At 36.1% G+C, this 20603-nt stretch overlaps 1 protein-coding gene and 1 long non-coding RNA gene across 4 annotated transcripts in view; both read left to right on the forward strand.

Annotated features, from left to right (window-relative positions):
• The first annotated feature begins 286 nt into the window (after positions 1-286).
• On the forward strand, positions 287-4468 carry LOC122720405 (protein Cep78 homolog). Of its 3 annotated transcripts, none has more exons than XM_043947109.1 (5): positions 287-403; positions 615-2904; positions 3108-3283; positions 3374-3751; positions 3846-4468. In XM_043947109.1, the coding sequence occupies exons 2-5, from the start codon at positions 2475-2477 to the stop codon at positions 4371-4373; spliced, it is 1512 nt and encodes a 503-aa protein (XP_043803044.1). In that variant the 5' UTR covers positions 287-403; positions 615-2474; the 3' UTR covers positions 4374-4468. The 3 variants fall into 3 exon arrangements, with proteins under 3 accessions (XP_043803044.1, XP_043803047.1, XP_043803046.1); XM_043947112.1 differs by lacking the exon at positions 287-403 and having other exon boundaries at positions 566-1362; positions 1663-2904; XM_043947111.1 differs by lacking the exon at positions 287-403 and having other exon boundaries at positions 566-887; positions 1067-2904.
• Positions 4469-4963: 495 nt separating this feature from the next.
• The window catches only part of LOC122720458, a 107203-nt gene continuing 91563 nt past the window's right edge, over positions 4964-20603 (forward strand). The window contains exons 1-2 of the long non-coding RNA XR_006347767.1: positions 4964-5129; positions 5386-5548. This is a non-coding gene — a long non-coding RNA (uncharacterized LOC122720458). The remainder of the gene's footprint in view (positions 5130-5385; positions 5549-20603) is intronic.

A 20603-nucleotide genomic window follows, 5' to 3' on the forward strand; every position in this document is an offset into this window, starting at 1 on the left:
AAGAAATAAATAAAATGCAAATATATAATTTTTAAATAAATTTAAAGATGGCATCTATATATAATATAAGTATTCGAAGAATTAGGATCAATTTGCAGAAAGAATGATATTAAAATTTCAAGAATATTATTTATTCCAACATGAAAGGAAATATAGTCAAATTTTAATCTATATCATAATTAAAAAAAAAAAAAAAGATAAACAAAAAATGATAACTGAGATTAATAACATTAATAATGATATTAAGGAATGTGTCATAAAAATTAAAAATGATTAATATATAAATATTTAAATATATATGTATAAATGACAATGAATTGATTATACAATCATTGAATCATCAATCAATATGATTATAATAAAATGAAATATCAATAAAATGATTGCTCTTCTATTTTTAAACGTAAGTCCAATTTATCTATCATTAAATATTATTATATGTTATTAAATCTTACTATAAAATTTTATAAAAATATTAATATTATTATTTATATATATGAAAATATCATTAAATATTAAATATTATTATAGGATATTATTAAAGGTAGAGTATTGATAAAATTCATTATAATTAGTATTTGTAGAAACGTATATTATTAATTTTAACTTCACAGGATATCTATATAATAATTAAATTCTAAGAAACACGTAATAATATCAGATGCAGTTAACGCGGTCATTATAATAGGAATATTTAACGTAACAATAAATTAAAAGTAACAATAAATTAAATGAACATATCTTGATGATTAAACAATAAAATGGTAGTATAGAACTGATCTAATAAAACTATACATTTTCTGAAATAAAATATTAAAATAATATTAAAAAGAAAATATCAGTTCTTAATTTCAGAAAAAAAAGAGAAGAAAAAAAATCGTAAGATAGTAAGTTTATTCCTATCTGTGTTTCAATTATACATATATAGATTAATTATAAAATTTTAATATATAATTAATAGTATTAAATAAGATGTTATATACTTTAAGCATGTCATATTATTGATTAATTTAAAATTATAAAGTATTTTTTTATTCCATTTTTCAAAATGTTTTTAATTCTCCAGGAACAAGTATGTAAGTAAACTTTTCTCAATTTAATGGTATGAAGTTGCCAACAAAGAAAACTAATAGTCAAATGTTCAATATATTTTAAAATAGTTTTTTCCTTTTTATGAACTTTTAATGACAGATTTTTAATATTAATTTTTTATAAGAATTAATAACGTGTCCAAATATATTATTTATTAAATTTGTATAATGATAAATCGAGGAAATAATAACAATTATGTGTCAAGCTTTTAATATTATGCAAGATAATACTGAGATGCAAAATCATGGACATTTTCGTTGGTTATACAAGGTTCGTTAATAAACTTAAGTTATTATTTGTAATTCTAATTACTATATTCCAAAATGATATTAATTATAATATCAATAATATAATACATGTAGTTAAATAATTAAGTGAAAAGAATAAAATCATATAGAAATAGAAAAAAAAAATAATGAAAAATTAAATTAGCCTAATAAGAAATCATTTATCATTTTAAATAATCTTTTTCCACAGAAAGCTAATAATTTGGTTGTCCAAAAATAATAAATTTATGTTTTTATAAAACAAAATTATTATTTTTGATAAAATACAGATAGTATTTCTTAGGTTTTATGTCAAGAAAAGAATATTAAACCATTATCTGCCATACAAGCGTATTTATCAAAGGGTTGTTTGCGATTCTGTGTCGATCGCGTGGGTTTGAAAGATTGGTCACCAATACTTAAAAGTATAGCTCAAAATCGAAATCTGATGAAAATTGATATCTACAGTCGCAGCCAATGCAAACGAGTACGTGAGAAAGTGAATACGGAAGAGAAACTTGAAAAATTATGGTAATTAATGTAACTAAAAATATCTGAAAATTCAATTGAATTTTTATCTGACAGATTTTTATAATGATATTTATAAAACTGACATTATATAAAGACAGAAAAATTGTTGAAAAATTAAAAATTGTCTTAAAAACCCAAATATTTTTTGAAACTTAAATTGAAATACTTGTTAAAAGAAGTGATTTTGATTTTGTTGCATTCCCAAGCTTAAACTTCCAAGTTTTGCCTTAATCCTTAACTTTTTTGTGCAGTTGTTCTTAATTTTTTCAATTTTAAATTCTTGTTGTTTCTTTTCTCAATTTCTTGAAATTTATTATTTAATTCTTGTATAATTAAAATACTAAACACAAGAAATTATCTCAATATAATATGATTAGAAATTTCGGAATCGGAAATATAGAATCCGCATGAATTTTTTTCCTTGAACTTAAAAAAAAAAATATATTAAAGATGAATTAATGCTCATTAGCACCATTTTTAATATTTTCCTTGCGGATACTACTCCCAGAAAGTTTAAGCTTGCAGGTCGCATCTCTTGGAAGAAAATGGAAAGGGAGAGAGAAAGAGGGAGAGAGGGAGATTGAAATGATGAGGAGCGATTTGGAGGAATATATCGAGCGGAAAGGATTGCATGAATTAGAGGAAGAGACAGGAGGATGGAACGATAACGAAAGGAAAGGCCCGAATGTCCCAAATAATAGACTGTCACACTTGACAGAGAAAATTAAAAAAGAAAAGCAGAAAGAATGTAAAAACCCTAGACCGGCATTTGATGTCACGTCCAGGCGATGCAAGGCAAAGAATCAAGTAAGGCCAATCATCTACACGAATTTTCTGTTGCGCTGTCTCATCGATTCCATCGCCGTTTGCTTGAGAGATTCACCAGCCATAACCTCTATCACTATTGATGGAATTCCTCTGACGCTGAAGTACCTGAATATCCTGTGTTCCGGTTTGAAGACCAATGAAAAGCTGATAAGTTTATCTCTGAAAAAATGTTACATAGGAGACATTGGTTAGTATTATTTTCTAATGTTTATTCTTATTTTATTATTTTTCTTTAATTTAGTATTATTCCAATAATAATATTATTATTAATATTTTCAAAGAAAATTACATTCTCTTTTTTTCGAATCTCTTTTGCACTATTTGTTTATCCCTTATGTAATATTTTTAATATTATTGTTTTTCTTTTCTTTTTTCTCTTTCCTGCTCCAGGCTGTGACCTGTTATTGAACTGCTTGAAAAACAATCCAAAGCTCTCTGTCTTAAATTTGTCATCTTGTAAACTATCAAGTAGAAGTGCTATGAGTCTATCATTGTTCTTAAAAAGGAGAAAGGCTGATCTGTTACAAAATATTTGGGAGCAATCTTCCGAAGAAGATACTGAAAAAGTAAGGATTAATTCCATTGATCATTATGTAAATTTTATTATTATTATTAAAAATAAAAAAGTTGTATTAAATTGTTAAATGTTTTTTCAGTTACAAGGATTGCAGACATTGATTCTAAATCAGAATCCAAAAATTGAAGATACTGGTCTAAAACAGATAATTTATGCATTAAAAAATGATGTCTGGTTGAAAACATTAAGTTTGAAACGCTGTGGGATCAGTAAATTGGGAGCAGAAATGATCATTCAATTATTGCAATCAAATAATAAAATTATGAGGCTAGATTTAACTAAAAATCATATACCTATTAATACTCTTCAAATAATGTTGGGCATATTGAAGAAAAGACAAGAAATAGCTGAAAAAACTGTATTGAATAAACAATTCTGTTTAAATTGGAGAAAAAATATAAATAATGAAATTGTTAAATTTACAAAAAGACATAGAAAACATTCGCAAAATCGAACAGTAAGTTTTTTATTTTTTCATTTCTTTGTAATTTAAATGAAGTAAAAAAAATTTATATGTATCTATTATTTTGAAAATGCACTAATTTTTTTAGGAACGGCCTAGGAAATCTTCATTACAAAAACATTATTGGAAAAAGACTCAAAGATTTGAGAGATTTATTCGAGAAAAAGAGATAAAAGGAATTACAAAAGAAGATTATTATAGAAGAAAGAAAATTAATGATTTGGAATTACAATTATTAAATTTAATTGAGTCTAATTCTAAATTAAAAGAGGAACTTTCGAGCAATAAAGCGTTATTGAATTCAGAAGTACAGCAAAGATCGAAAATAGAGAATGAGTTGCAAAGAATATCGTTTCGATTAAATGATCTAAAAAGTAAAGTTTTTATGCTAAATTGTATTTCCTCTAAAGCATGTAATGAAAGTCAATTATTGACGGGTTTTAAATATATTTTCGAAAAATTGGAATCATTTTCGATGTTAAAACAAAATGTATCTGTAAACGAGGAAGTTGATTTAGAAACTGTAGAACCATTGTGGTCGTCACCGTTAGCAGAACAAATGGAAAACTGTGTTTTGAATTGCTCGCAGCGAAAACCTTATTTTATTTCCCATTGAAAATATAATACTGTGAATTTTATTTAATAATTTTTCTAGATGTATAATGTAAATAAGATACGAATTTTATACTGATGTATAAAATTTTATACTGATGTATATTTTAATAAAAAATATTTCAATTTTAAAACAGACTTATAAATATATTTATAAGAATAATAGAAAGAATTTGTTTTTTATTTTTTATTTTAAAAATAGAGAAATATAATATTAGAAATATAAATAAAAATTTTCGATGATATTTATAGAGAAGTAATATAATTTTTTTTTAAATAATTTATAATTTTTCATATGATCATATTAAATAGATGAAATATAACATAGTTAATCATGTATGTATATTTATTTTATCAAATATATATTTTATCAATATATATTTTATCAAAAAAAAAAAAAAAAATTAAAGAATTAAATATTTTTTCTATTTAATCCTTCTTATAATTCCAGAAGTTTTAAATATTTAAATTTTTCGCGCGCTTGGATGGAAAAAAAATCATGTCATCTTAGCCAATCAGAAAACTACTAATATGAATCTATGGCATATGGCGTCAGTCTGGTATCGAAACTCAATCGTAATAGCACGCGTCAGTTCGTATCAAATATAAACGATATTTGTGCTACAATTTATAAATTTTGCTTAATTAATACGTTATTTGTTCGCAAGATATTATTATTAAACAATACTTTTGAAGTTTTTTTACTTTTTTGTTGATCAATTATTTGAGTGTTAAATTTGCCGGTATATATCTGGAACAGGTATGTAATATTATTTTTTCCTTTCTTTTCCTTTCTATTAAAATATTTAGAATTTATACTAGAATCGTTATATAATTATCGTGTAAAAAATTATAAATTATTTTTGATTTTTGATGTCTAATTTTATTTTTAAAATTAAATTATTTAACTTATATATATTTCTTTTCTAAACGTATATATTTGTACATTCAGTTTATATATTATTTATTTTATTTTATTCAAAGTTAAAAATATTTTTTATATGTACTTTTTCAAGGAATTGATGTTTACACTCCTTCCATGCTCGATGTGTTTCGACGTGTCTCGATCTGTTGTAAACTCTCGAATATATCCCTTCCCCAATTTGTATTTGTGCAACGACATCACAATGCAAAAAAATTGTAACCGCTAGAATTATCAAAAAGCTTCGCATCGACAAAGTAAGTGCACAAAATATTTAATTTAACAAAATATATATAGGATTGCTTTTTTTGCAAATAAAACACGAACTTTAAAGATTCGCGAATAAAACATGCGTACTCGTGAATAAATTGTGTGTATTTTAAACAATCGTAAAACAAAACATGTTGCTGTTGCACGCAAAATACATGAATAATTTTAAATTATATATGAAATCGAACGAGCGTACTTTCGACACGACCGCACGGTATAACAGTATCGATCGAAGTGAGGTCGAGCGCGCCGCGCCGTATATATACAGTTGGTAATTTAGATAACTGTCGATAGAATACAGAAAAGAAAAATTTTAATTTTAAATATTTAAATATAATTTTTAATAATTCTATAAATAATTTATTAATATTATTAATTTTAGAAATAATTTCATACATTTTATTAATAATTATTTAATTATTTAATAATTTTATATTGATTTTATAATATATTTTATTATTTATAATAAAAACTACAATAAAATTTATTGTTATAAAAGAAATTTTAAAATCAAATAATTCAATAATGATCGATTTAATTCAATTTAAAAATTCTTATCTTAATTATTTAATTTAATTTTCGAATTTGCAAAAAATAAATATATATTCTCTTATATTAGAATTCTTATTTTAATATTCTTATTTTAATAATATTTTCATATAATTTTTAATTCTATTAACATTATATTGTATTTTTTTTATTTTTATTATAATATCATTCATAATATCAAATAAATAATTCATCATTATTATTTTCCAATATTCCATTTCAGCTTAATAAATATAATTTTTTCTTTTTTTTTATAACTGTATTTAATATTTATTAAATCATATATACGAGCATATTATGAAATATATTTTCTTTTCAATTCAATCTTCAATTCCATTCGAAGATTTTTCCAAGTTTCTAGAAAGAGTTTTTTTCTCGATTTTAAGATATTTTATGAAAAGTACCGAGAGATTGAATAGGCGAACAAGATACTTTTCCGTGGCCGCGTTTTCCGCCTCGTTCGTTATCGGGATTCGAGTTGAAGTGCGATCAAATTCAAATTTGAAAATTGCGCGTGAACGATGCGATCTTTGACTTTCCACGATCATGTTCAATTTTTCGAGAAATCTTGTCTTCAAAAATATTTTAAATCTCGAAGTTTATTCGAGAAATTAGAAAAAATTGCAGAAATTTTAAAACTTTTATCTTTTATAACATCGATCTTTTTTTATTTGATATATAAATGAAAGAGTTGACTATAATATTTGTAATTTTAAATGCAAGAGAAGAATATATATTTTTAAATAACATCAATAATGTAAAATAATAAATTTGATTTTATAGTTTTCAATTTATACATATTCATATTAACTTTTTGTTATATCGTATACATTGGAAAACGAAAGAAATGAAAGCTCACGATTTAGACAACAGCATAGAATTCAACAGGTTGCTCTTTTATTCACTATTATTCAAATTTTAGTTCGATATGGTAGAAGTGTTATAAATCACACGGATTAATTGAAAAATAAAATGAACTATTTTTCGTTTTTGCAAAGTAAAATTGGAGATTTTTAGAGAAAAATTAAGTAGACGATAAAGTAGGAGTGTTCGGATATATGGATCTATTCGTGTTGGTAAAACAGAAATGTAAGAATTACAAAAATGGAAAAGATAGCAAAAGTTAAGTTAGATAACAAATTAGAATATAATAAATAAATAAAATATTCATTATATAAATTATTCATTTTATAAATTGCAAAAGACAGGAATAAAATTATTTTACTCGAAAATTGGGTTTCAACGGATAAAAAACATCTTTATCTTCACAACTATAAATTGAATTGACCGATGATATTACAGTTCTTCGCGGGATTATAAAAGTGTGTTAACTTTTGTTATTAATTATATATTTTTAAATTTTCTTTTCATATTAGAGATATTACAAGATATTACATATCATATTTTTAGATTATTTTTTCTAAATTTATCAATCTATCAACTAATTAGATCGATTCAGGCTCATTGGTAAATAAAAACAATATATGAAATGATTATATAATTATGATTAGTTGTCCTCGTTTTAAAAGTCAATATTTTTTTTTTATCTTAAAATAATTATAGATTTTTATATATATATATAATTCCTGATCAATGAAATTCGATCGAAGTCTTCTAAGCACATATAATGCAAATCGAAACATTGAAAATTAAAAGGCATCGTGGCGGTTACGACGAGCGCAATAAGAGCGGAATCTTTGTTTTATAGTGATTGTAGAGAGACGAAATTTCATTCTTGGGGACCGCGAGTTAATAATTAAGTCGAGTTTCGATTCGATTAAGGTACGATTTCAAAGATGGTACTCATTCTCGACGAATTCCTCGCGATTTCTGCCGTTACGAAATATTTTTCTTGGAGGGGGGGAGGCGGAAACCTTCGCTTCCTGTTTATTCTCAATTTACCACACCAAGGTGGAAACAGTGGGACGAGTTTACCGTCCAATTTTCTATTCTCTTTCTCTCCCCCCTCCCCCCCTCTCCACTCTTTGCTCATCTTTCGTAGCCATCCCTTCGTCACTCTCCATTATTTACTCCTTCGAAACGTCGTAGATGCTTTTTTTTTTCACTTCGTTGCGCCAGGAAAATTTCTGGGTTCGCTTCGCGATTTCTTCTATTCATAAATGGAACGAATCGACGAATTTTTTGCGCTTTAGAAATATGAGGGAAATATACGATTGATAAGTATCCAATGTGATCGATCGATTAGGAAATAATTCGAGGAATTAATCCTTTGATATTCGACGCTCGATCGATTAGAAAACGTACTCGCGTTAAAACTTTTATCGTCGCAGCAAGGATCGAAGAAGTTTCTCCCTATTATTCCGTTTTTCGAGCAACAAGGGAGTATTACATTAAAAAACCAATTACACGGATCCGTAACCGTTCCACGATACAAAATCACGTTACGATTGAACGAACTTTCTACCCTGTACAATGAGGCGAATAATTCGAAATAAATAACGTCCCATAATTAATTAAATTGTACCCTCAAATAAAGAGGGTGAAACAAACAAGCGTACTTCTTCCACCGAGCTTACCTTTCAAACGGTAGGGCGTATTTAACGGTAAACGCTGAATATACCCGTCGTTTTATCCACAATTTTCGAATCTTCCGGCCTTCTTCGAGCCAATCATCCGCGACGCGTCAATCACGAATTCCTCGAATTTCCACTTTGCGCCTTAAAATTTTTTAATATACCTCCCCCTCGCAAAACTCACTCGCCTCTCTCCCCTCTCTCCCCTCACTCTTCTCACCCTTTCTCACGCTTTCCAACTTGGCTGCGAAAGATGTTCCACGCCATCGTCGAAGTTTGGCGCCGCGTCTCGATATAACCATCGGCCGGGTTATAAGGTGGAAGAGAGCGATGGAGAGAAAATGGGGCCGCCGTGCTCGCGCCGTGCACCCCTCCTCACGGGGATCTAGAACGGTCTAAAGAAGAGGGGGAGGGGGCTTTGTGTAGACGCCGGCTCACGTGTCGAACTTATGAAAATTAATAAGAAAAATTGCCCATAAATCCGGGGTCTCGTTCGTGGCGGTGGTGGTGGTGGTGGTGGTGGGGCTCGCATCCGGGCCACGGCAATAAAATTAGAATTATGTCGCCGCTCAACCCCGAACTCCTTTCTTCTTCCTTCGACGAAGGAAGAGGACAGGCCGTGCATGCCGACAGCATGTTGTTAGCGACGCGAGGAATGCGTTCTCCGGTCCCTAACGTACGACTTTACCTTGCCAAGATTATATCCATGTCTCAGGCCGCGACGCCACCCCCCTCCCCCTCTGCTTCCTATGGTTATTAAATTCTGCGTCTTTCATCGCCTCCTTCCCCTGCATTTTCCCTCCACTCGCGATTTTCCTCTCCAGAGACCGTTGACTTATCGCCTACAGGCGACGGCCGAGGCGAAGCCTGTCGCCTGTTTCGCTCTCGCCATGGTGGGAACGGTGGAAATCGCAGTTTCGAAGGGTGGAAGGTTCGGGGGAGGGGGACGGAACGACCTCTTCGCGTCGCAGTTTTCATGAATCTTTTAAGGGCACGAGTTTCCTCCTCCTTTAAAGGCGGCCGATCGTAATAGCGGTATCGCGTTTAACGGGCAAAGAGACTCGTTAAGGGATCGTCCAGGTGGTGGAACGTTTAACGTGGAATCGGGCGCGCGGTACGAGGGAGGATTAAATCGGTTTATGGGTGACGCGGGCCGTGAGCGGAATGCGGCCCGTTCTTGTTTTAGAAGATAGTTTTAAAAGGAACTTACGAGGGGGGGGGGACTTGATTCGGGTCAATCGATCGTTTCATTACCGTAGAGGGCTACTTTCTTTGAATATATATATATATATAGGGTGATGAGGATTGCTCGTGAAATATTCGTATACTATTTCGAATACTTCGAATTCCTTTTTTCTTTTTTTATTAATTTTAACGATTCGAAAGTTGTTTCGAAATTAATCTTTTTCCGTACGAAAAGTCGATCATCGACCGATCTTTGATTTATTCTTTTCGCGTCACCGAATTTCGAATTTAACAATAATCTATCGACATCCAATTACGAAACGATTTTCTCTCTGATAAAAATTTCTGTAAAACTGCAAAACTTCCAGTCTTTTACGCGAGTCTATAATACCTCGAAACGGTTCCAATCCTTCCCTCCCGCCCCAAAGAATCGAATTGAAACCTTCCATTTACCGCGGTACAAACCGCGTCACGTCAACCTCTCTCTCTCTCTCTCTCTCCCCCCTTCCCCCTCCCTCCCACCCTTCCTCCCCAACGACACATTCCGAACGACACGTGGAAACGCTGTCGAAACATGATCCAGGTGAAGCCTGGATGTAACGACGCTCTGTTGCAGCAATGTCGGTGGCAATGTCGTTTTCGCCGATTTCCCACGTTTTCAGTCCCTGCCGCGGCCTCCCCTCCCTCTCATCCTCCCTCTCCCCCTCCTCCCTCCCAGAAATCAACCAGAAACGTCATTCCGGGCCGGGGATCATGTGCAATGGCGGTTCCAACCGATGACAAAAATCCGTACGTCGGCTTATGCGGTTCGGTGTCGTGTACCAAGCGACCACAGACATCCTGGTGGTGCGCGTACGTATAATGATAACAGTGGTCAGGCTCTGTTCGAGCATCGAATCGTTGACGGGCTGCCAATCGTGAAACGGCAATTTAGCCGTGAAACGTGGGGAGGCGCGACCGTGGTCCCGCACGGCCGCAGATCCCACCGAAATTCTCTTCGACCGCTTCAACCCCTCGGGGGTTGCGCGAGAAAGAGAGAGAGGGAGGGGGGAGAGAGAGAGAGAGAGAGAAAAGAGAAGAAAAAAAGGTCAAAGGTAAAATATCTGGGGAGGAGAGAGAGAGAGAGAGAGAGAGAGAGAGAGAGAGGAGGAAGGAGAAGGGAAATACGTGTCGAAGGGATACGTGACACGAGCGAGGCCAAAGAATCTGTATATTTGACGTTTCAATTATGTCTTTTTCTTCTTTCTTTTTTTCTCCTCCCCTCTTTCACTTTCACGTACGCCCAATTCGTTCTTTTCTCGTACGTTTTTTTCGTCGGCTTTGAGAGTTCGGTGGCTGCATTTTCTCTTTCCGGCTTTTTTTTTAATATCTTGTTGCCGCTGGTTTTTATCGCCCTTCGTTTCGATTTTTCGGCCGCAGTGTTGCTTTGTCTTGCTTTGTATTGGACACGTTTTAAGAAAGAAACTGAAATGAACGGGGAACGGGGTTAGATTTGTATTTATGAAGGCGAAGCATTGTAGGCAGTTTTTTCTTAAAAGGGTTCGTTAAGAGGGTTTGTAGAAGGGGAGAGCAAGGGTTGACTGGAATAAAGAAGCATGCTCGTCGGAGAAAAAAAAATTCTCGACCGTGCCAGCATCAGGTAAACAGATACGTTGATCGTGTTTATCTTTTTATTCGGTAAATAAAAAAGAAAAAAAATAGTCTATTATCTATAGGAAGATGAAATTATCTCGTTAAAATCGTTTTGATGTCGATCGTCTTTAATATTCTTAGAATTGTCAGATTTGAACCGTTTTCGAATATTTCCTCCGTATCGTTATAACCATTCGTATATTATTTCATATTTGTCGCAAAATCGTGCGTTTAAAATTCAAACGTTTCATATTCACTCGTACCAAGGCCAATTATAACAATTCGATCCGTATAGAGATTGGCATTCAATAATCGTCTATGAGTCGAGAAGAATTGTATCGTCGTATTGATAAAAAAAGAGAAAGAAAGAGGACGAAATATCGCCGTCCGAGATTACAAAGCATATAAAAGATGTTATTGAGAAGTTTCGTCCGATAAAGTATCCGTGATCTTCATCGTTCGTGGAGTACATCTTTTTGAGGCAGGATATGACTGGATTACAAGATTGCCGGACCTCGGTAGAAGGAGGGAGGCAACCGTTTTAACGGAGAACGATCCGATATAAGAAGGCAGACTTGTAAGAAGCTTAGCTTGATGACAATGTAGACGCTTCGCGAACGAACGAGAAAAAAAAAGAAAAAGAACCTCTCCGTATATTTCTTCTCTGGCTTGTATTAATATAATCAGCGCCATTTTTCGCGAAATAATGATCTTTCGGATCAGACAGAAATTCGTTTTCCAGAAATACATCCCACCCCGTTTCCTGCTTCTTCGATTATAAAAGTAAATCGTGAATTTTTAACGAGGAGGACGAAATTAACGGAAAGCTGAAACTTCTCGCGAAAACGTATATTTAACTTAAAGGTCATCCCAACGAATTAAATTAACTCTCGAATTAACTTCAACTCTCAAAGAAGAATTCATTCGCGAGCCTAATCTAATCCACTTAATCGCGTTAATTCACACGCGTCGAATAAATATCGAGGCGTTCCATCCAAATCTAAATTACACTCCTTCGAACGTTGATTAATTTCTCCTAAATTTGTCGACATCGAGGGGGAGAAAATACCGTGAAAAAACGCGGTCAGTCTCGATTACGAACGATAACGAAGGATGACGAGGTCCCCGCGAAGGAACGAGGGCGCGTTCTTCCGATGTCGTAACCCCCTTCCCTTCCCGTCGGTACAAACGTGGTGTCGCACGGGCGACGAGGCGAAGAGTGAGGCAATGACGACGACGCGAAGAAAAATGGCCGACGATACAAAAAGGGCGACGATGATAATGAAGCTTCCGCCATTGGTTGACCGATAAGGCGATTTACGCGAGCAATATTCACGCGTCGTATCCATTAGGGGCGAACCGCTCTTTTTTTTTTTTTTTTTTCGTTTGCAAATGGGGAGGGAAGGAGGGGGGGAGGTAAGTTTGCGGAACAAAAGGATGGAATAGAACCATCCATGGGATGTGGTCGTGACCGGTTGAACAGGAAGGAAGAGGAGAGAGGGGGAGAAGATCGTAAGGGGGGATGAAAAAGAGAGAGGGAAAAAGGGAAAGGCGCGTTGTTTGCCAGCGAAACGCATGCACGTTTGCACAGAGGAGGCGAGGGAAATCATCCCTGTCGTCTCGCGTATCGCGTTACTATGGTAAAAGCGGGAAGTTTGACGACGCCGATTCTCTTCGGTTAATAATAGTTAATAAATAGTTCGTGGAAAAGAATTAACCTATCCTTCCAATAAGACGAAGAGCGGAGGTCAAAGGCAGGTAAAAGCTGTCCTAAATATTGAATATATTTCGAACTCGTTATTTTCGACTTATTCATTTAAGAATAAAGTAGAACGATTTTTCTGATATATATATATATAGAATAGGATGAAAAATTAAAATGGATCGATCGTTTCAACTGATAATCAATTAAGTATCGATGTTCTTCCTTCAGTAAACTCGTGCTATCTTGCTAAATCTAATCAATATCACCAAATAATACATACTGAATGAACATGCAGAGAAAAAAAAACATACATTTGAAAAAAAAAAAATTCCACTTCCAGTTTCTTCTTAAATCCTCCTCCTTGTTGCATCTCCAATACTTTGAACTCCTCCTGAAAACCTCTCTCTCTTTCTCTTTCTCTAAAGAATTCCAAATCCTCCACTGGTACGGATCCAGGTGGAAAGGTAATCTCCATAGGGGCAACGAAAGCGCATTCGGTGGGGCGTGACGTCATCACAAGCCTTGCAAAGAAAAGGGAGGACGAACGGTGGTAGGGGGGGGAGGAGCGTGCTGCGGATTGCGCGGGCAGACTTAGCAGGTCCGAGAAAGCGGGACGTTTCCACCGTCCTGCAAAAACCCGTGGAACACGTGCTTCGTCCTTTTCAGTTAGCGCGAGACACTCGGATGGGGGTCGAGAGAAAGAGAGAGAAAGAGGGAGAGAGGAAGCGAGCGGAAGAAGGATGCGAGAAGCTTTGCCTAATGGCTCGGATCACACACCGCAGATCACCGTATTCCTAGGCTGGATTTCTCCTCTCCTCGTTCGCCTCTTCTTCTCCTCGCCTTCCCCCTCCCCGCACCTACTATCCCTCGATACCTGAGAATCCTAACATCCCCCGACGACGATTTGAATAATCATTATATGCGCGGCCGTATCTCGCAAATGAAACCTCCCGTTCCGTCCCCCCTCGTTCCGTCCTCCCCGGAGGAAATGGGAAAGACGATGGCCCGCGAAGATGGACAGAGGACTCGCGGGATTACACGGTAATTGCGTGCACGTGAGACGGTATAATTGATACCGTTTCCCGTCCATCACGATGAATTCTGGATCTTGGTTTGCGAAAGATTTTGTCTGGGAATACGACTTGGACACGGATCGGAAAGTGGCCGGGGTTTTTATAAGGGTTTTTCATCTTAATGGAAGTTGCTTGTCGGTGAATGTTTCATTCAGCGTTCGAGTTAAGAGAATTTTTTTGCGGTTCGGGGAGGGGAAGAAAAAAAGATTCCCACTCGTACAGTGGGATTCTTGTGGAACGCGGTTAATACGTTTGAGTGGGATTCGAAAGAGGAGAATTTTTCTCGAGTAATAATAAAGAGATGTATGGAACGATCGTTGTTAATTTTTTATTTTCCGCGTCGTTTTGAATAGGACATTTTGTTTTTATCAAATAGAAATTACTAAATGGAAAATTAAGCAAGGCATAAATTTTGATCGTTTTATTCGGTAAAATATTATTCTTAAAAAAAACGGATGGCTTCGTAATGAAAACTTGTTGTTACATCGGCTTGCACGTTTATCCAAATGAGAAATTAACGTGGTATGCCAGCTTCGATAGGAAAGATGAATTTGAACTATCGTTTAAATTTTTTGTTACAATAATAAAGTAACTCGTACAATCGTTGAGGGGTTAAATTTCAACATTTACTTTTACACTTTCTATGAATATTATATATACGGGCGAGTTTTCAAAAAATAATGATCCAACGACAAAATAAGGACAACGTAGATAGTTTCTCGATCGAAGAAGGATTCCAATTTTCTTTTTTTCAAGTAATAATCATGGTATTCCAATGATTCGAAATAAGACAAAGAAATATCGATCGAGACAGAAATTCAGAGAGGTAGTCCAGTTCCTTAATCGAATCCTGTTCCGAGTGATCGATGTACAGGCAATCCTCGTGCAGGATTGTCCGATTTTTTTGTTATTCATTGGGAACATTTTCGTGGAAGGGGACGGCGGGCTGACCTAATCCCGTTCAAATTTCCGCTCCCAAGGCGCCTAAAGGAATTAGCATTCGATCTCGTGGCCCGTCTCCTGGGAATCGGCCGCCGGAAAATTCTCGCCTTCCTCACTTTCGCGTCCGGTACACGTCGATTAGGTTTGTCTTTCGCCCCGTTTCGGCCAGTTTCCACCAAGATAATTAAACGCCGGAGATGGCCACTAATTTCGCTATTATAGAATATTCCCGCGCTTAAGAAACGAAACGGTGACGCTGTATCTGCGCTTTATCGCTCGTTTATCGCTCCACGAGGCAATTTCGGAATTTCACGGGGTGGAAATCATCAGATCGTGGTGGATCGAGATCAAATAAAAGAAGGAAACGAATTAAACTCGTTTGCGAATTTTTTTTTTTTTTTATTTACTTTTCATCCTTTGATGATGAGTGGATTGGAATTGTGATACACGATAACACGATTCTTCAAATACATTTGCATAAAGATGTTTTGTCGATTCGAATAAAACAACCGATTGATCTTTTATTTTACAAAATTAAAATTAATTCCTTCAAATAGATAGGATTCGTAAAAAAAATTAAGTGTGAGAAAAATTGAGAAGAAATTCTCTGTCAATTATGTTTAATTGGATTCAACATAATATTTTCCACGTACACGCGTATTTTTTAACTCGAAATGGAAACGTGTCCGAAAGACACGAAGTAATACGTTTCGAACGCCACAATTTCGCACCAACTCTTACAAGTACTCTTCATCCATCGCTCTAATTCGATTCTTTCCCCCTAGATAAATTCTATTCTCTCGATTGCTTATCAAAAAAAAAAAAAAAAAAAAAAAAAAAAAAATTTACGATACGAAACAAAATACACCCTATCGCGCAAGACCAATCTCACCGAAAACCCAGCTCAACCATACCATACACCGAGCTAAATCCACCGCATAAAATCAAACACGGTATCGCGAGAGCATTCGATTACACCGATCCCCGACCTCTAATTCGTCGCGCCACGAACGAGCACGCCACGATTCTCGTTCGACTTTCCATTCGAGGCTGAATTCCATTTCCATTTTTTCCCTCTCTCTCTCCCTCTCTCTCTCTCTCTTTCTCTCTCTCCCTCCATTTTCCTTCGAATCGTGCGGTACCGTTATTAACATCGGACCGGCCCACCGAGAAACGATATAATTCCCACCCCTTTCGAATTCCTTCATCCAACACCTTCAACCTCTAAGTTTAATTTCGTCTATTAGTCTCTCTCTCTCTCTCTTTCTCGTAAGGGATCTCGACACGTGGTAGGGAAGGTTGGCGTGATACGAGGGCATACGATCGAGGGCGGATCGGAAAGGAGACGGTTGATGTGCGTAATGGGCGCCGAGATAAGCACACACGGCGGAATAACGGTTCAAACCCTCGTCGATTAGACCTTTTAAAGCATCGCTCGACTCTCGGCCGAATCGCGCGCGTTGATCAGCGTCGAGTCGTCTAGCATTGCCATGGGGCTAGGTCGCGGGGAAACGCTCGTTTCTTAATTAATCGAGCGTCGATTAAGCGGGGATACCGAGGCTCGTGTATCGATTTCGTATGTATCCGATGTCGCGCGTGGATTAAACGCGGCGACGCATCTGCATTCGGTATTTCCGCGCGCGGAGTGGCTGCTCAATATTTCACGTGTAACACCGCCGCCTTTGACTACTTACCGGTCCATGGATTACGGAAACTTCCGTTTCGTGGTCGATGCAGGGAGGGAGATAGACACGGAGGAGGGGGGGATTTTCAAGTTACGTCTCATCGAACCGGAACCACTATATCTGGTAGCTTCGTCTCTCTCCCATAGACGTACGAATGAACGAAGGTTTATAGGTTTCGTTCTTCCTCTCGTCGTCTAGCACGACAGCCACCGTATTCTTCCTCCCCGGGAATTAATTTCTCCTCCTCCCGAGATTCTTCCTCTTTTACTTTCGAAGAAGGGAAAGAGAGAATTTCGAGAGAAGCATCTTCGAAACTTGGAAACTTTGGGAGAGAGTCGGAGTGAAAGAAAAGGCGCGACTCGGTGAATTATCGCATCGACGTTAATCGTAGCGATTATATCACCGGATGGTTAATAAAGTTGCGGTTCGAAAGCGGAGGAAGGGAGGAAGGGGGAGGGATGTAAGCGAGGGATGTATACGTATGGGTGTATATATTTCATTTCGATCGTTTTTATCGCGAATACGATGATACCCGAATGCGAAGCATAGAGATTCGTGTTCAGCCCCTCCTCCCCCCACCCCCTCGTATTAATGTAAATGAGTCATGGACAGCGGCCATTCGGGGCACGTACGTTGCACGTCCGGTGGTGGCGAGAGATCGACCGGTAGATACAGACGAAAACCGCTTTCGCAATTCGTTCTCGTTGCGCAACGCCGCTTAACGCCGCTTGTCATCTCTTCGATCCTCTCCCTCCCCTCCCCCTCGCGCACTCATGCCACTTTTATCGCCCTCGTCAGCGCCCTGACACCTGCTAAATTGCATTACCTATTCACACGGGCATTAGGATTAATGTTTGAAGGGAAGGAAAAAGAAGAAGAAGAAGAAAAAAAAAAGGAAACAGAGAGAAAGAAAGATGTTCGAGTATGGTTGACGTTTTTCTTTTCTTTTTTTTTTTTTTTTCGATTCCCGCGGAACGAGGGAGGAGCTTAGAAGAATGCTAAAAGTCGATCGAAATATCGAATTGGATAACGTAGGTCGAGATGTGAGAATTCGAATACATGGATCTTTCGATAAAATTTTTGTAAAATAGCTTAGGTAGTTCGTCGATTACGAAAATATAAATAGATAGAATCAACGAGGCTTATTCCGATTAATTTCACGCTCGACGTTCCCGAGTCATCGTGACAAGTAACGAACGAGAGAAAGATGAATTGTAATTGGGGCGGGACAGATTTAAAATCGTATATATAAGATTTAAAATCGTATATAGAAGAAACTATTTGAAAATCATTTCTTCGGGACGCAGGAATTACAATATCACGTGACTTCGAGTAGAAAAATCCAGGGAACGAAACGAGAGAGGGAGAGAAATGAAAGAGAGAATCGAAAAAAGAAGAAAAAAATCGGGGAAGAATGGGTAAAGAGAGGAGAAAGAGAAGAAGAAACGGGAAGGGATGGGACACAAAAGTGCAACAATGCTCCGTTGGAGCGTGTATCGAGACGAAAAGAGATGCTCGTCGAGGTGCACACGCAACTGTGCCACGTTGGCACAGATTGAAAAGGGGTAGGCGAAGGCGGCTAGGGAATTCGAAAGAGGGTAGGGGGTTGCGAGTTATGAATTAACTGTCACCGCTTCTTTGATTTGTGATGTTTTCTCCTCCCCCTTCTTCTTCTTCTTCTTCTTCTTCCATCCCTCTCGTCCATTCCGCTCTTTCTCTCCCGTTTTTTGCTCCCTCGCACCCTTTTCTTCCTCCCCCATCGACTCGATTTGCCTCCGTTTGATTGATTGAGCAAGATCCAGCTCGATTTCACCTATCAATTCCCCTCTCTCTCTCTCTCTCTCTCTCTCTCTCTCTCTCTCTCTCTCTCTCTCTCTCTCTCTCTCTCTCTCTCTTACTTTCTTCCCCTCATTCCTGTTCGCGCAATGGGACTAATAACGCCGTTAACGTCCTCATAGCCTCCGGTTCTATGCGATTTCCTGTCCTCGTCTCTCTCCTCCCTCGTCTCATTCCTCCCTCTTTACCTCGAGCGGTTAACGATACGTCGGTGAAGTTGGCGCGAGAAAAAAGAAGAAAACGAAAACGACATCCATCAGAAGAATTCTTAAATCTTCTTCCGGATTAAACTTCTATCTCGTTGAATACGCGAGAGAAAGATGTAAATAAATAAATAAAAATATGGATAGTAATTAAATCAAATTTATCCTTCCATTGTGTTGGATTATCAAAGTTGTATATTTATAAATTATATCCGTTGCGGAGATTTCTTGGATGATGAAAGATGAAATAGAATTTTCTATATTTTTTTTTTTTTTTTTTGCATTTTAAATTTCGTATTGTATTTCTTCTTCGTTTTACAATTGTTTTTCATACTATTTATTAGAAATTAATATCCATTAAAAATTTCTCGAATATATCGAAAGAGTTCAAGTGAAGTCAATTTGAAGCCACCTCGAAATCCTTTCGATTTTCGATATAAATTGTTAAAATTAAATTTCCTTCCAAGTTTCCAATCGAGAATATCTACTACTTGGAAACCTCTTCGATTTTTCCCAAATTTATATATATATATATATAAAGCAAAAATTTCTAAGTTTAATCCAGAGGATCAATATCGAAACCCCTTCCCGATTTTTATCGAATACGTTAAAGGGACTCAAAGGGTGAAAATGAGGTTTCCTTCGAAGCTTCCGTCAATTTGCAAACAGACGAGGTGACGAATCGCCGCCGCTCGATCGGAAAGGGGAAACGGAAGTCGTGTTAACTAGCCGGCCGGGTGGGTGGAAAGGTTCCGTGCTATTTTCTCCTTGTACACTGACAAACGTCGAGGCTGGAACCGGAAGCGGCCGAATGATTGATAGTGGCAACGTGTCTCGTATCAACAAGCTCGAGGTCGCTTTATCTCGCGAATTTAACAGGCTATCCCTCTCGCTCCCTGCCGCTCCCTCCTCCCCTCGAGACGTCGATGTTTCGTTCCGCAGTTCGCGCTAATTAGTTTAGTTAATTATCCAGGAAGTTTTAAACCGCCGCCACCGTCACCCTTGCAACCCGCCGATAAAATGTGAATCGGCCAAGTCACGGAATCGCTATAAAATCCGGACATCCCATCGTTCGAACTTTCGAAAATGGCTTTCCCTGCCGCGAGCCTCGAACGACGCAATTATTCGTCCATTTATTCTTAAATATATGTAGAAATTTTAACGAACAGGGGGGAGGAGGGTTTAACGTTGCCTCTGCGCAATGGATATTATTGGATATTATGGTGATTTAATTTTGTACTTGTTTATCAAATATTTCCCGAATTTGTGTTCGATATTTGATGCTGCTAAGGTGCATTTGAAATATTCCTTTGCTCCCTCGTTTTTTTATATTTTTGAAATTTTTGCACTCCGATAATTCTTAGATAATTCTATATACGTCGAAAGATGGTCAATGTAACGAAGTACAAACGACTGTACGAGTTTTGTAATTGAATTGGAAAACTTTTGAATTTCGAATTATACGACATTATTCTCAGACATTGAAACTTTAAAAAGTCGTTTCGTTTTATCGAATGTTCGAAAGAAAATTGAATAAATCTTAAACGTGTCGATGTCGTACCACGAGAAGCTTCCTTTTTGTTAAAAAGAAAAAGAAAAGAAAAAAAACGTTGAAAATTCTGGCATTAAGCAAGGAATATATTCGATGGAAAGTATCGAAGAGGAGGTCAAAGTGTTGGCCGCCCCGTTTAACGTTAA

Source organism: Apis laboriosa, unplaced genomic scaffold, assembly GCF_014066325.1.
Source record: "Apis laboriosa isolate Shangri-la unplaced genomic scaffold, ASM1406632v1 scaffold12_cov154, whole genome shotgun sequence".
Lineage (NCBI taxonomy): Eukaryota > Metazoa > Arthropoda > Insecta > Hymenoptera > Apidae > Apis > Apis laboriosa.